General features: G+C 37.3%; 1 protein-coding gene across 7 annotated transcripts in view; it reads right to left on the bottom strand.

Annotated features, from left to right (window-relative positions):
- ARID1B (AT-rich interaction domain 1B) overlaps positions 1-14715 on the bottom strand; it is a 214412-nt gene that overhangs the window by 19782 nt on the left and 179915 nt on the right. For all 7 annotated transcript variants that reach the window (XM_069070297.1, XM_069070291.1, XM_069070294.1 and 4 more), the window contains 2 exons: positions 8546-8755; positions 5019-5223 (listed from right to left, as the gene is read on the bottom strand). In XM_069070297.1, coding sequence (XP_068926398.1) covers positions 5019-5223; positions 8546-8755 — 415 coding nt within the window. The remainder of the gene's footprint in view (positions 1-5018; positions 5224-8545; positions 8756-14715) is intronic.

The raw sequence follows: 14715 nt of genomic DNA, 5'->3' as shown, positions 1-14715 counted from the left end.
AGATCCCAGACAATGAATAGAGAAAAAGTTTAGTGACTAATTTTCTGTTGTATTTATTATTAAGGGTTGACTACTGGGGAGGTAAAAATCAACAAACCCAGAGAAATGAAAATGGGGGGGGGGGAAATCCATTGGCAATGAAAGAAAGATGGGGAACCCTTCACAAATGTGAAAGAACAGGAGGAGATATACCTTCACCTTTGTAAGATGTGGCAGAGAAGAAATCTGCACTTTAAATCATTAGGAGCAAACAGCATCCGCAACCCCTTGGAAAGATGGCTTACAAAGCTGTGTGATTTTGGAATGACCCTTATTTACAACTGTTCAAATTTACAGCTAATAAAAAAGGGAAAAATTCTTCCCCTTTGCCAGTGTTTTTTTCCTCTCCCTCTAAGGTCTCTTTTCCCCTTTCAGGAAAGAAAAAAAAAAATGAATGCAACCTCTTGAAACTCCATTAATAGAGAAGGCTGGCAGGCTCTCTAGGACAGCCCTACCTTTTGCCAGAAGCTACAAATGTATACTCTAAAGTAAACAATGGAAAGGTTATTGAAGGTTAAATACATTCACATACTTCAGACTGAACAGCCAGACTCCACGCTGGGAAGATAATTTACACAGCATGAACCCAGTGCCCTAGTTCTGACTGGGGTTGGGGAAAGGGGGATGGGGAAAGGGAAGGAGAGTCTGGTATGTCACAGGTCTACAGTGAATGGAGGTCAATCAGAGGCCATCTTTGTTTATAACCCAGACCCTTTTCTCATTTATCTTCCACTGAGGATTCCCTAGTTGGATCCATGACAGATTTTGTGACATCACCTGTCAGCTAATAATAGAAATTCAGTCAGCCACCTGCCAGCAAAGATGGATGGGTTTTTGGTTACAGACTTACTAATTGAATGACTGGCTTCTTTACCCCATCCCTGGCTCCTTCTCCCCAAGCCTGGCTTCACTGCTACTAAGGCAACCTTAGGAAGCGAGTGCTTGGCTCTGTTCGTTACAACTTTAGCACAAACTTTTATACGTTTATTATAATGAGATCCCCATTGGCATCATAAAGACACCACCATATGCCCCTAAAGCCCTTCTCAGGCTTTGTTATCCTTGTCGACTAATTCTACTTATTTGAAAGCAGTAATCTGAGTCTCACAGGGTGGGAAAAAAACAAACAAACAAACCATCCAGACATTCAGCAGTGGCCACACCGATGCCTTTGGCTTCTGGTGTCCGAAAAGGGTGGGACTTAAGGATTTCTAGTGGCCAGCACAATTCAATCTGAGACCAGTGTAACACATGTCAACTTAAACACAGAAGCAGGTTAGAATATACTTAGAACAGAGTTGGACGGCTTCCACATATGTTCAGAAGTGACCATTAATTCTTTACCTAGAATAATGCTTTTTCATTTAATGCTATTTTAGTTTCATTTGCAACAAACTTTGTATACATGGGAAAAAAACTCATGGCTATCTTTCAAAGTGAATTAGGTTGAAATGAGCTATATGATGGCTCTAGCATTGGGGGGAAAAGGTCAGAATTTAGGTTGAGACAAGTCCAAAAGGTGGCTGAACAGCACATATTTTACTTTAGCTGAAAATTAGCTTCTTTAAGACTTTCTAACATAATGAGATTCTGACCAAGTAAATGGGTTCAGAACACAACTCAATTCCCAGAATGGCAATTAGTTCATTAGTATACTGACCAATAAGTGCCCGAGAAAAGAAAGAAAACTTAAGAGGCATGGGTTCCAGTCCTAGGTTCATCCATTAGCTTGCTGTGTGGTCCTGTGGGTAAAGGACTTTCCACCTCTCTGGGGTCCTTGGTTTCATCCTCCCTAGCATGAGAAGGTTGGGTTCTATGGGGGGCTAGGTCTCTCATCCTGGGTTAAAATCTCATGACATAAAAATGGCCATGAGCATCTGTTTATTAAACACTATTACCTAAAACATGTTTCTTGTCTGGGGAAAAAAACCCCAATCATATAAATAAAAGAAGCCAATGGATTTGTTAATGAGACCACCATCATCTAGGGCCGACATTCCTCTTTGTTCTGTCAAGCAGTGTCTTGAAAGCAACACAATTCCCAGCTCAATCCATTTAGCCTGCTTGTGCATTATGTAAGGCGCTTTTCCTCATGTGTATCGACTTAATGGTTAAGACCAGGAACCTTTATGTCTACTTCCTGTTCCAGAGGGCTTCAGCTCCATTTAGACGACTAAAAGGGATGGATTATCTGAAGTACACCTGCAATCCTAGCTCTTTTGTGGCGTTAAAACGATAATGTTGCCATAAACTGCAGTTTAAAAAAAAAAAAGGAAAAGAGAAAGGGCTGACTGTTAAGGAAACCGGCCCTATACTTTCTGAAGCATCTATGCCCCAGCGGGATTTCTTGTACTAAAGCTGATGCACACTGGGAAAGCCATTCTCCATACACAAGTGCAGACCATTCAGTGACACAAGTTCTTTCCTGGCAAATAAAACAAACCTTTAGATCTTTGCAGACATCCCCACTTTGGTCCCTATGTCCTGCTGGGTTTTTATTTTGGAAAAAATAGTTTCAGGGCTGTTCATAGGCAGCTTGTTTTACTCTGTGAACTGAATGTAATGTTGTGGAAAATTCTAAATTAGATTTTGTAGTTTTTAAGGTGTTAGATGATGAATAAAGACTCAGAGATTCTAAGGATGGGAGGAAGATCTACTTTTTCTCAAGGCCTAGTCATCAAAATCAAGGGATTGTTAGTCCAAATCAAGAGTGGCTCTTAACATCTCCTGATGGGCTCACTCAAGCTATTACTTTAGTTGGCAAAATGGCAGCCAGAAGAATTGTTTGTTTAAAAATAATTAATTGGGGCGGCTAGGTGGCACAGTGAATAGAGTAATGGCCCTGGAGTCAGGAGGACCTGAGTTCAAATGCAGCCTCAGACACTTAACACTTACTAGCTGTGTGACCTTGGGCAAGTCACTTAACCCCAATTGCCCTGTCTCCTCCCCTCCAAAAAAGCAAAAAATAAAATAAAAATTAATTGTCTTTTCACCAGGAAATAACTTTTTATTTTTTTTTAGTTACTGCTTAAAATGATGTTTAAAAGTTGCAGTGCATGAGAAGAGATATTGGAAAAATATTTCAGACAGTGTGTTGTGACTTCAAAAATGGAATAGTTAAAAACCAAATAGAACCCTTTGAGACTAGGAATTATTTAGAACTAGTCGGGGAAGAGGTGATACATGACAAAATTTAGGAGTGGCCACCCCCTTTGTAAATGCATTTCTTAGTGGCCGGAAAGAAATAATGAAAAATGACTTTTTATGAAATTTTGCCTGAGACAGTTAAAAACTTGTATTAAAGTCATGTTAGAATGGTTGCTAGCTTCTTGTTTTTATTAACCTAGGCAAAACAAACGGTAAGATCATGGGTTTGCTGCAAAGCGGTTTGTTTAAAGCTAAGAAGACCACCTCCCCATCCCCAAACACACACACACACACACACACACACACACACACAGCACAATGTTTTGATTTACTTTTTTTTATTTGCCTCTTTTAAGGAGGATGTTTTAAGGAAATCCTCTAAGGCTATGATCCAATTAAAAGATGCTTCCTTACCCAATGTCATTTGTCAAAACCTGAGACAAAAAAAGACAGAACACGAAGTGCTAAGAAAAAGATGGAACTCTCTAAAAGAGAAGAGATACTGCTGCTACTACTACTACTACTACTACTACTACTACAGGCTACAAGTAAAGCTTTTGTCAACTTGTATTCTCTTCTGTACTGACAAATGTATTCTCTTCTAAGGATCTCAAATGACTTCACTTTGATCACAAACAATGAAGTGATGTTAAAGGAAGAGACAGGTATAATCCTTATTCTGCAAATGAGAAAACTGAGACCCAAGTCAGGTGAGATGGCCAGGGCAGATCTATGACAGGGTTAGGAATGATACCCAGAACATCTAAGACCTAGGTCAAAGACTGTGATACTCAAAAACAAAAATAACAAAACCACAAGGAGAATAAAATAGCCTTATGGCATTTCACCACAGTAGTGTACTAAATTCCTTAAAATTGCTTCTTTGCTATGTTTTAAAAAATGAAATGTTGCATTGATGGGTTGGGGACCATCAGGATGGGTCCACCTTTTCAGCTTGCCAGTAGTTTCCTGCCAAGTAAGACAATGAAAGTGACTTATTTCATAGCTCAGCAGACTTTTTCATCCATCACAATCTTGTGGCTTAATTCCCCAGATACTTGAATTCTACAGGTCTTTCCAAAGACAGACAGATGATCCAGAAGAGAAAAGTATTAAAGCAGGTTAAAGAGATCTTAAAGTGAGTAGATGAGAACCAAGATGCAATCACTTATTTTATAGAAAAATTTTGAGGGAATACTTAAAAGAAATGTGTGTAAGGAGTGAAGGAGTAGGAGGTATAGAGTTTATCAATCTATTACTCCAAAACCTATGGCATTAAACTACAAACTACTATTCTCAGATCACAAATTCTTAGGCTCTCTTCCTACCACAGGTATCAAAATCAAATAGAAAGGGGGCTGGGGAGGCACTAAACCCCTATAAATGCATCCCTGTGGACAGTGTACTGATTTAGAAAACCATCTATTAACATTATCTACATTCCACTGTATTTTAATTTATTTTGCTAAATATTTCTCAGTTACATTTTAATCTGGTTGGGTCTCACTGGGAGTGGTGGACATTGGGTAGCAACTCCAGACATGTGCTTGACTTCTCTGCCCTATATCATTTCCTCAGGATTTAGATTAAACTGAAAATCAAACAAACTGAAACTACCAAAAAAATAATCTCATATTCCAAAAGCTAAAAACACTACCTCTAAATCACAACTGCTATAATGTGGGAAAATGCGCTCATTTCACTTTTTCGTCTCGTTTGCTGTCCACATGTTTGCCAAAGGTAGAGACTATGTCTTTTGGAGGGTATGGCATCTAACACATTCTGCTTTTAATCTTTATTCTTATACAAATGACTGTAGTTCTCCTACTTACCAGGAGATGGCGGCTGAATCTTAGCTTGCTTCTTAGTGTCCCCGGTGCTGAAGACTTCGGGAGGGGGCTCCTCCCCTCTTTCAATCTTGCACTCAAAGGCAAACAGGTACTGAATATACTGCTTTTTCAAGGAGCTGGCTGCGCTGCTAGAGGTGCCCACATTCAGGTTGGTGGCCAGCTCGCGCCACTTTTTGTTTTTATTAACCTAGGCAAAATAAATAGCAAGATCATTGGTTTGCAGCAAAGTGGCTTGTTTAGAGGCAGGAGACCAAAAAAAAATTGCACTTAATGTCTTGGTTTCCTTTTTTTTTATTTGCCTCTTTTAACTAATGCTCATTACTCCCACTCAGTAGTGCATAGACAGCATTTACAGTTATAAAACCATTAAGGAACCTGCTGATAGCTACATAAAAAGCTTTGCTTGTTGAGTCTTTTGCCTGGTGCCTCTTTCTAATGTTTTGCACTCATCCAGGGCTTGTGCCGCTCCTAGCGAGCAATTTATCTCTGAACAAATGTACGCTCTCACTCACACTCCCGCCCTCTTCTAATTAAAAAAAAAAGTTCTAAAAACTAATTTAAAAAAGCAATAACACTAGCACTATTCTGCAATTTAAGCGTTTGAGCATTGATATGAAAAAACAAAACAAAACAGTTGTTTCCTCCCAAATAGCCACAAGCTGCCAGAAGGATGAGCCCGCAATTCCTGGCTCATGTCCTGCCACTTGAGGCTTTCTTGGGGGATTGATCAATGCCTCACTGAAGACAAGATACGCCAGAAATTGGGCCCCTTTACTAAATAACTGTAACTTGAAGATACAGTGACATACCATTTAATGCACTGAGTGGGGCCTATTAAAACTGTCAGCTTAAGTGTGGTTGGTGGGTACAATTTATGCTTGTGGAGGGAATTGCTGCTATACCCCTGGCCCATCAAGTGGAACCGAGCAATGGTGTGCTTCTCCTTTTAAATTTAGGCCAAAGAGGAATTTAATTGCAAGGAAAAGCATGATTAAAAAAAAAAGTTTAGGTAATATTTTAACCTTTTAGTTGCCTCCAGGGAGCAGAGTTATGAAAGGTTATTCAAATGAATAAATAAAACATGAGCATTTGCAAATAACTTGGAGAATATCTGGCCTTTTGATATACCTGTTATACCCAATAGCATCTGAAGGGTTAAGGAAACAGTTTTTCATAAAATATTAAATTTTAGGATCCAAACCTCGTCACAAAGCTCTTTATACCCATTTACTTAGCTCTAAGTGGTGCATAATGAACAAACTGCATAATGCTCACAGAAATGCTCAATGTCTAAATGCCCAGTATTTTGGCATTTAAAACAAGGCTACAAACAGCAGGCCTGTGGATTGCCTCAGAAATGGTAAACAGAACGCTGCTTGGGACACCCTGAAATGCAAAGCTGTGAACTGATAAATATGCAGCACCTGCTCCCAACCATATCCGATGGCCCACTAGGTAGGGATCATGCCAGGAGGAGGGCAGTGCCAGCCCAGTTCTCCACCACTGTGCCATCCAGCTACATTCAAATAAGCCTCATTAGCTAAGCCAGCAAGGACTCCCCTTTGTAGGCTTCAGTTGGTTATACACACTGTTGAAATAGCGAGGGTGAGGTGTTCCAACAATTTCTCCATTTATTTATGGGCAGATTCTATTGTTTCTCTCATCTACAGGTATATTTTAGAAGCCTCAAAGGAATTGAAGGATCTGAAAGGAGTTGAAGAATTGGGGTGGGAAAATCGAGAAGGGAAAGGGGGGGTCCTGAGAGGGCCTTGATTTTTTTTTAAGCTTCAATTACGAAAACTCAACTCTTCATTCCACTTAAACCTAAATGGTAATGACCTGAAGATTTTTAAAACTTTAAATGTTATATTTCTCAATTCAAATATTAATTACAGAAATTATTTTAAAAACAATTATTATAAGAAGTGTTTAAAAGTCATAAAAACAAATGACACACACAAAAAAAAATCAGAAAGAAATCTCAGAATCCTAACCTTCAAATGTTTATTTTCCTTACCTTGACTTCTACTGAAATCTACTCAAGAACATTTTTTTTTGCCTTTGATGGCTCAGTAATCACAGGCTTTACCTAGAGCCTTTATGTAATGGTACCTCAGTGCTCTCTCTCTGAAAAAAATAATTTCTTCTATTTTTCTGTTTCTATCAATAGCACAAATCATATTCCCTGTGACCCAAGGCTAGAAACCAAGGTGTTAGCTTTGATTGATGCCCCTTATTCATGCCCTACATCTAGCCAAGTGACCAAGTCTTACCAATTAATTCCTCCTTCAAGATGCATTCTGCATACATTTAGACCTCTTCATTTGCCTAGATTACTGTAATATCAGGAGAACGATCATGTATGATCTTAGGCTCCCTTCAATCTATCCATTATAGTGCACCAGATTGATCACTCTACTGATTAAACAAAAAGGACAGATAGGTGACATAGTGGACAGGGTCCTGGAGTCAGGAAGACTACCTTTCAAATTGAGTATGAGTGAGTTCAAATCTGGTCTCAGACACTTACTAGCTCTGTGACCCTGGACAAGTCAGTTTCCTCATTTGTAAAATGAATCAGAGAAGGAAATGGCAACCGACTTCAGCATTTGCCAAGAAAACCCCAAATGGGGTCACAGAGAGTTTAAAGCTCTTGGGATGTTTGTTTTTTTTAAACAGGTGGACAATGAAGCAGATGGAAAACCACAGTGTCAGAATTAGAAAGAGGTCAAGAAGACCATCTATCCTAGTTCACTCTAGAGCTGTACAGGATGCCCCTCTATAATGAGGTTAAAAGTGGTTGTTTGGACTTCACTTGAAAAGCTCTAGCTTTGGAGAAACTTACTCTCTCACTAGAACTGTTGGGTAGCTGGCTCTAATTGTTTTATAAAAGTTTTATAATGAGTCTGCATCTGTCCAATGGCCCTAGTTTTGCTTTCTGGATCTAAAAAAGTCTCAATTAATATTTGATATATGATGACCTAGGATAAGTATTTCAAGTTTTTTCCAATGGTTCTCGGGTGGCATGATGTCTCTCCTTTGGGCATGCATGCAAAACTGACCACAGTACTCTACATGTGGCCTGACATCTCTTTCTTTTGATAAAATGCTTCTTAATAGAACCTAAAATGGCATTAGCTTTTTTGGCATTAAGAACTCATACTGAAACTGTAATCACAAAGAAACCCAGATTGTTTTCAAACAAAATCTTTAGCCCACCCTTAGATTTGAGAAGCTGAATTGTTTTAATTCAAGTGAAAGACTACATAGTGAAATGTTATCTTATTAAAATGGAGTCAACCTTCAAGCCTGTTGAAATTTTTGGATCCTGTTACCCAACATATTAGCCATTTGTCCCTTTCAGCCCTGTTGCCTGATTTGATCAGTGTGCCATTGAAGCTTTCACCCAAATAATCCTTTTGATAAAATTATAGGGTACAGAAAATCAGATATCGTAAACCTTCCTGCCCCCAAGACACCATCAAACTCAGGACCCAATCTCTCCTTACCTGTGCCAAGCCTCCAATCTCTTTGACGCAGACATAGAGTCTGAACAGGTCCAGGGGCTTTTTGCCCACTGCTGGTAGACTGGTCACAGGTGAGCCTCGCTCCTCCATGAAGGTCAGGTATCTGTCCACCCACAGCCTGCGCTCCGGCTCATTCCCCAGCTCATACACTCTTGTGATCTTCTCCCCAGTAGTTGTAGAAGAACTTGATTTCTAAAGCACAGAGAGTGCGTTTGGAGGTGGGGTGAGGGCAAGAGGAGGGAAAAGGGGAAAGTAAGACAAAAGTAAGGAACTCACAACATGTATAAGAAGAAGAAGATATCAAACAAACTACTGCTATTACACAACAGTTAGGAATGAAGGCTACTAGTTCAGGCACAAACAATACATTCTCTTAATTAAGAATTTATTTGACTTTAAAGGGCCCAAACTCCCCTTTATATGAAATGAACAATTTTATCTCATTGATACAAAAGCGTTGAATCCCAGAAGGCAAGTTTCTGATAATGCCTCATGTCATTTTTCAAATAAATGGGGAAAAGGAACCCCCAACATTTCCTTTCTTCAATCTCAAATTGTGGTTTACTCCAAATAAAACAAATTTAGGGGCTCCCTTCCTTCTCACCCTCAACCAAAACAGCATCGCTTTACTCAATGGCCTGATATGACAGGACTGTCAAAAATTTTTTTTTTCTTATCCCTACTTCTCTTTCTAACACGCTTAATGCTAGGACCTTCCCTCTGCTCACTACCTACAATTTATCGTGTATATTTTGTCGGTATGTCGTTGGTTTCATGTTGTCTTCTCCCAATGGTGCGAGTCCCTCATGGCGGGGACCACCTTTTGTCTTTTTTTTATTCCCAGGGCCTGGTCCATAGTAGATTCTTAGTAAGTATCTGTTGGTGACCATTGTCAAGATGAGAGTTGCTAAACTTAGATGTGTGTATGTGTATATGGGAATAAAGCTAATATATAGTTTTCAGTGAAAAACAGCAGAGGGAACAAGCTATAGATATAACTGGGGGCTTCAGAGTTTTGGAGTAGGAATTCTCTGGAGATGCAAGCTTGAAGTTTAGTTGGGTGATCTGGCATAGTGAAAAACTATATGTAATAATAAATGCTTGCACCACCTACCTTAGAAGGTTTTTTATGAGGAAAACATCTTGTTAGCCTCGATCTTTATAAATGCGCATTATTACTGTCACTATTTTGCTAATAATTTTCTCTGTTTTAGTTTTTTTTAGTAATTGTTTTTCTAAAGATACATTTTAGCAATTGTGCATATGGCAGCCCAAGCTGGAATGAAGATTTAGCGCTTCCATTATTACAATAGTGATGCATTTCAACTTTCTTCAAATACTTAATTTATATAATTGGTACTTGGTATTCTATGCTATCCAACTGTGATACTAAAAAGTTAAAAGGGCATTTTGGGCCACTCTGGTGTCTGCACAAATAGGCTGCATGATCTAGGTGAGGAAAGTGATCGGCTTTCTGTTGGTGAAATCAAGACCATGGTATTTGGCCGGCTACTCCAGAGAGCTAATAGAAAAAGTTCTTTTGAATTGGTCTATTGAAGAGTTCCTTGGAAGAGGATTATTACATGTGACAACACAAGATTTAAATTGTAGCTTATTTATGAACAGCCACTGTTTTAAAATACATACTTCCTAACACAGTTCCATTATCTTTCAGACTGTTAAACATTTCACTGGAATCTCTTTAGTTTAAGAATATATTGTCATTTCCCTTTAAAAAGCAGGTGTTTAATGCTAGGTGATACATTGTTTGGGATGAACACACCTGACAAAAGGTGGGCTCTGATACAGGAGTCCAAGTACACTGCCAAGCAGGAAGTTAAACTTCTACTAAAAGAGGGTGCTTTTCATCTCCAATTAACTCATTACCCAATTAAGGAGGTTTTTTTTAAAAAAAAAATTGCTCAATCAGTAGCATCAGAAATGTTTAAGCATAAAAAGTCATTTAGTAAAAAGGTATTAAATTGTTAGAAATACAGAAAAATGGGGGTCGTGTTATAGGCCAACTAAGATATAGTTTTGCTCTTTTAAATTCTGTTGTTGGTATGAAAATGGGATTGGACTTAAACCTCAGGTAGGCACAATTACTTTAGCTGGAAAAAGCTGAGCGTTTCCCTTACTCCCTTTTCTTTTCTACTCTGGAGAATGGCACCGACTTTTCACACTTAAATTTTTTTCAGGTCCCAGTTTTATGTTGGTGTAAGTATTAAGAGAGAACACCAATTTCTATATACCTTTCCATACAGCTTACCCAAAGGTATCTTTTAAAAGGTAAAACAAAGTAAGTTCCTGATATTAATCCAGTATTACCACAGGAAAGAAACTGGTTTTGAGAATTCTACATCAGTGATGTTCAACTGAAATAGAAATGGGGTCCACTAGATCTTATATAGAGGGATAGCTACATGCAGCATACTGACCTAAAAAACCACATATTAACATTATCTGTATTCTATTCTATTTTTATTTGTTTTGGTCATCTTTCCCAATTACATATATATATGTTTTGCTTTTTGGAGGGCAATTGGGGTTAAGTGACTTGCCCAAGGTCACATGGCTAGTTTTTTTTGTGTTAAATGTCTGAGGCTGGATTTGAACTCGGGTCCTTCAGGTCCTCCTGACTCCAGGGCCGGTGCTCTATTCACTGCGCCACCTAGCCGCCCCTCCCAATTATATTTCAATCTGGTTCTGGCTGTATTGTGTTTGATTCTTTTGTTCTAGATCATTCCAAATGAGGTTTTGTCCATTCAAAATCTTGATAAAGGATTATGAAAGCAATGAAATGAAAGTGTTGGCTTTTAGTTATGGGTCACCCAAATAGCTTTACTAATATACTGCTCATAAGCTTCAATAATATACTACTAGTTTAGGAGTTGACTTCTCTAATGTCCAACTAGGGAGTGGCTTTTGTGTGTGTATTTTTTTTTTTTTAGGTGATTAGCATCTCATTCTATGGATAAAGTATGATCCTGACATGAAAGGGACCACGAGGTCAGGTAATTTAATACAATGTAAGCAATTATGAATTTTTTAGTGTTAATCTTACCCCCCTATATCAACCTGCCATATAAACTTTGTGTAAATCAAATGTTTTTCTTATGTGATTAGAAAAATGCCATAAAGATGTTGATTTTCATTAGAAAAATGCTGTTGTTTTTAAAAAAGATTTTAATTCTTGTAAAAATCCTTCCATAGCACCATTATAAAAATGTCCTTGTATTTTAAAAAGTGAATTTAATTTGGTCTAGAAATCAATGTGATGTTATGAATGTTACTGAAACGCAGGTAAAAATAGAATTAAAAATATTTGGTCTTAATTTATCAGGATGTTTATGAAAGAGTTATGATGATCAGATAAAAGAAATGGCTGAAGCCTGTGAATAGATAATGTTCTCTAAATAACTATAATGTGACTGTTGACACCTCTGAGTCTGCTTCTTTAACTGACTAGCGATTACACTCATTAAGGATTCAGCACACCAAAAATGCATTATAAAAACAACAGTTTGGGAAATCAAAGAGGAAATCCAAGTCAAAATTGATGGGGTTCAACATATACCTCTTTGGTGCTAGGATTTTAGCCACGGCATAAATAAAATATATTTTACCTGCTTAGGCAGGGAAAGCAAACTAGATTCTTTCTGGGATGACTATTAACTTTTTTTTAGGCCATTGATGCAGCATTTACCAAATTACTTTTTCAATGCCCTAAATTATACCCACATGCCTTGAAATAGTTAATGTCTTTTTGCAGAGGCTTGATTAAAAAACAAACAAACAAAACTTTCACATTTGCAGGACCTGGCCTGATATGGAGAAGCAAAGCCAGAAGATACTGAAAAATTACAGTAAGACATTATTACAATCTTTTCTGGTGGAGGGATAGAGACTATAAACATAAATTAAGTCTGTTAACACTTTAAACACCTCTTAAAGGTAGACTTACATTTGTGCACTCTCCCCTAGACATGTGATCATTTTTTTTTGGTGTGTGTAGATGTATTTGTGTGTGTGAAAGTAAAATTTTCATTTTTAGAATATGCATTAATTATATTACATTGCATTAAATATCTTGACACTTGTTACATTTTCAGTCCTGCATTTAGACTAAAGGGTGATGGAAACATGAGATGCTGGTCAATGTCTTCAGTTGATGAACTAATGAACTGTATATATTTGCAATTATTTGATAATAGAGATAATTCTATGCACTTCATTTATAATCTACGTTGGTACTCTTCTTAAATTAGCATCTCATTCAAAAGAGTGGCATTTTGTGAGTGTGGAACACTCACCTGGTTTCACTACAGAGTTCACTACACTACAGAACCTTTACTTCACTGCTCAGATCTTTTTATGTACCACTAGGGCAAATAATTCTCTTATAAACCCTTATAACCAGTAATAATTTGTGGCATTGGTGTGAATAATATAAGGAAATGTATTTTGAAAAAGCATTTTATAGATACAAGACATTACCTCAAGCAATTGTTTAGTATTCTTAGGACTGCAGGATAAAATTGTGGTTTTTAATTCATTTTCACCCCAGTGTTCCTGTATGGGGACGCTAGAACTATTAAGTAATAGTACATTAAGCTTTCTATTAAGGAGGAGCTGGTAAATACTGAACACAGAGTTCGATCTATGTATATTCTATTAACTATTTGGTCTATAAAGCTATCATCTTGAACTTCTTGATTTCATGCCTTAGATCAACTTCTTAAAAAATAAAGTATACATTCCATTTTAAAGCTTACAGTTTTATTGATTCTAAAATATTTTTTTTTTAAAAAAAGGAAAGGGGAGAAGACGGAAAAACAAAACACAATGTTGACTGCCTTCTGAGACTCAAAGCGAATAACACAAAGACATCAAAATTAAGGAGGTGCACTCTTCTCCCTTCCTATCAGTTTTCACTAGGAGGTTTAAAGACCATTTTTTCTCCATTATTTGGGAAATGAAACAATGTCACTGTGGACAAGGCGACCAAGAGTATGGCCATCTCTTCCTTCTTCTAAAAAGGAAAATGCTGATTACACTGAAGCTCCATGTGAATTCCATAAACATGTTCTGGAACAATCAACTCCTTTAACCTTCAACTCTGTCTAAATCACTTAATGGGATAATTAATAGCAGCCTCCATTCTGGGTTTTGACTAGAGTGCCAGAATCTACAGTTAAGATTCTTCATCATCTCCAAGACGTTCTTCATGAGCTGTGCTCTCCATACAAAAATTAGTGTGTTAATTAAGACTTTTTCATAAGGTAATTGCATGTTAAAGTTTTTTAAAGTGCTTTCTTATTCTTCATATGAATATAAAATAAAATGTTATAACAGAACTATTATTCTTTTAGAAAGGGCACAAAATTAATTTTTCTATTGAGAAAAAAATTGCCCTAGACTTACCCATGGCCAAATGAATATTTAAACTTAAAAAAAAAATTCCCTTGAAATTAACATTAACATTTATGTTCTTTGTATTTCATCTGACAACCACTGCTTAATTCCAAGGATATTTGCATTGCTGTGCAGGATACAAATTTTTCTACCTAACCCGATTCTAATGTACATAAACATTATTCATCTAAAAAGTAGCATTCTAAAAATACACATGCATTAACTTTTCCCCAGCCTTTTTGTTCATTTCAGACAAATGGATTGAAACAATGCACAACTGATATTATGCTAAGCTGTGCCCCAAGATTGTAATATTTGCATTTTCAGATAGGCAATTTGGAAATAAGATGTTTCAGAGGCTGAACTGCCCATAAAGGACTTGAGTTCAGATGCCGAGCTTGTAATTTACACCATGGTTGTTATTAGTTCTCCTATAACGGAAGAAATACCTCATTCTAGAAACCTTCTCTAAGTGCACAATGAACCGAACATTTAATGAAGTCACTTGTGTGAAGGAGTTTGGACCCAGTAACAAAAAAAGGATTCTCCTTATAAACACATTCAGCATGCTTTGTACAGAGGTGAATCATGAGACAAATGCTTGCATCTTATGACAACTACTTAACTATCAGAATTCAAACTTTTATGATGCACATAAACTTATTCTTTCATTAACAATATATTATAAGTAAATATAATCCTTTCATGGATAAATACTGTAATTTTTAAAAAATGAA

The sequence above is a fragment of the Petaurus breviceps genome, unplaced genomic scaffold (genome assembly GCF_028583685.1).
Source record: "Petaurus breviceps papuanus isolate PSGF00001 unplaced genomic scaffold, PetGlider_PUasm1.0 90808, whole genome shotgun sequence".
In the NCBI taxonomy this organism is placed as follows: domain Eukaryota; kingdom Metazoa; phylum Chordata; class Mammalia; order Diprotodontia; family Petauridae; genus Petaurus; species Petaurus breviceps.
Note: the sequence above shows the minus strand (reverse complement) of the source record. Positions and strands in the feature narration are given on the sequence as shown.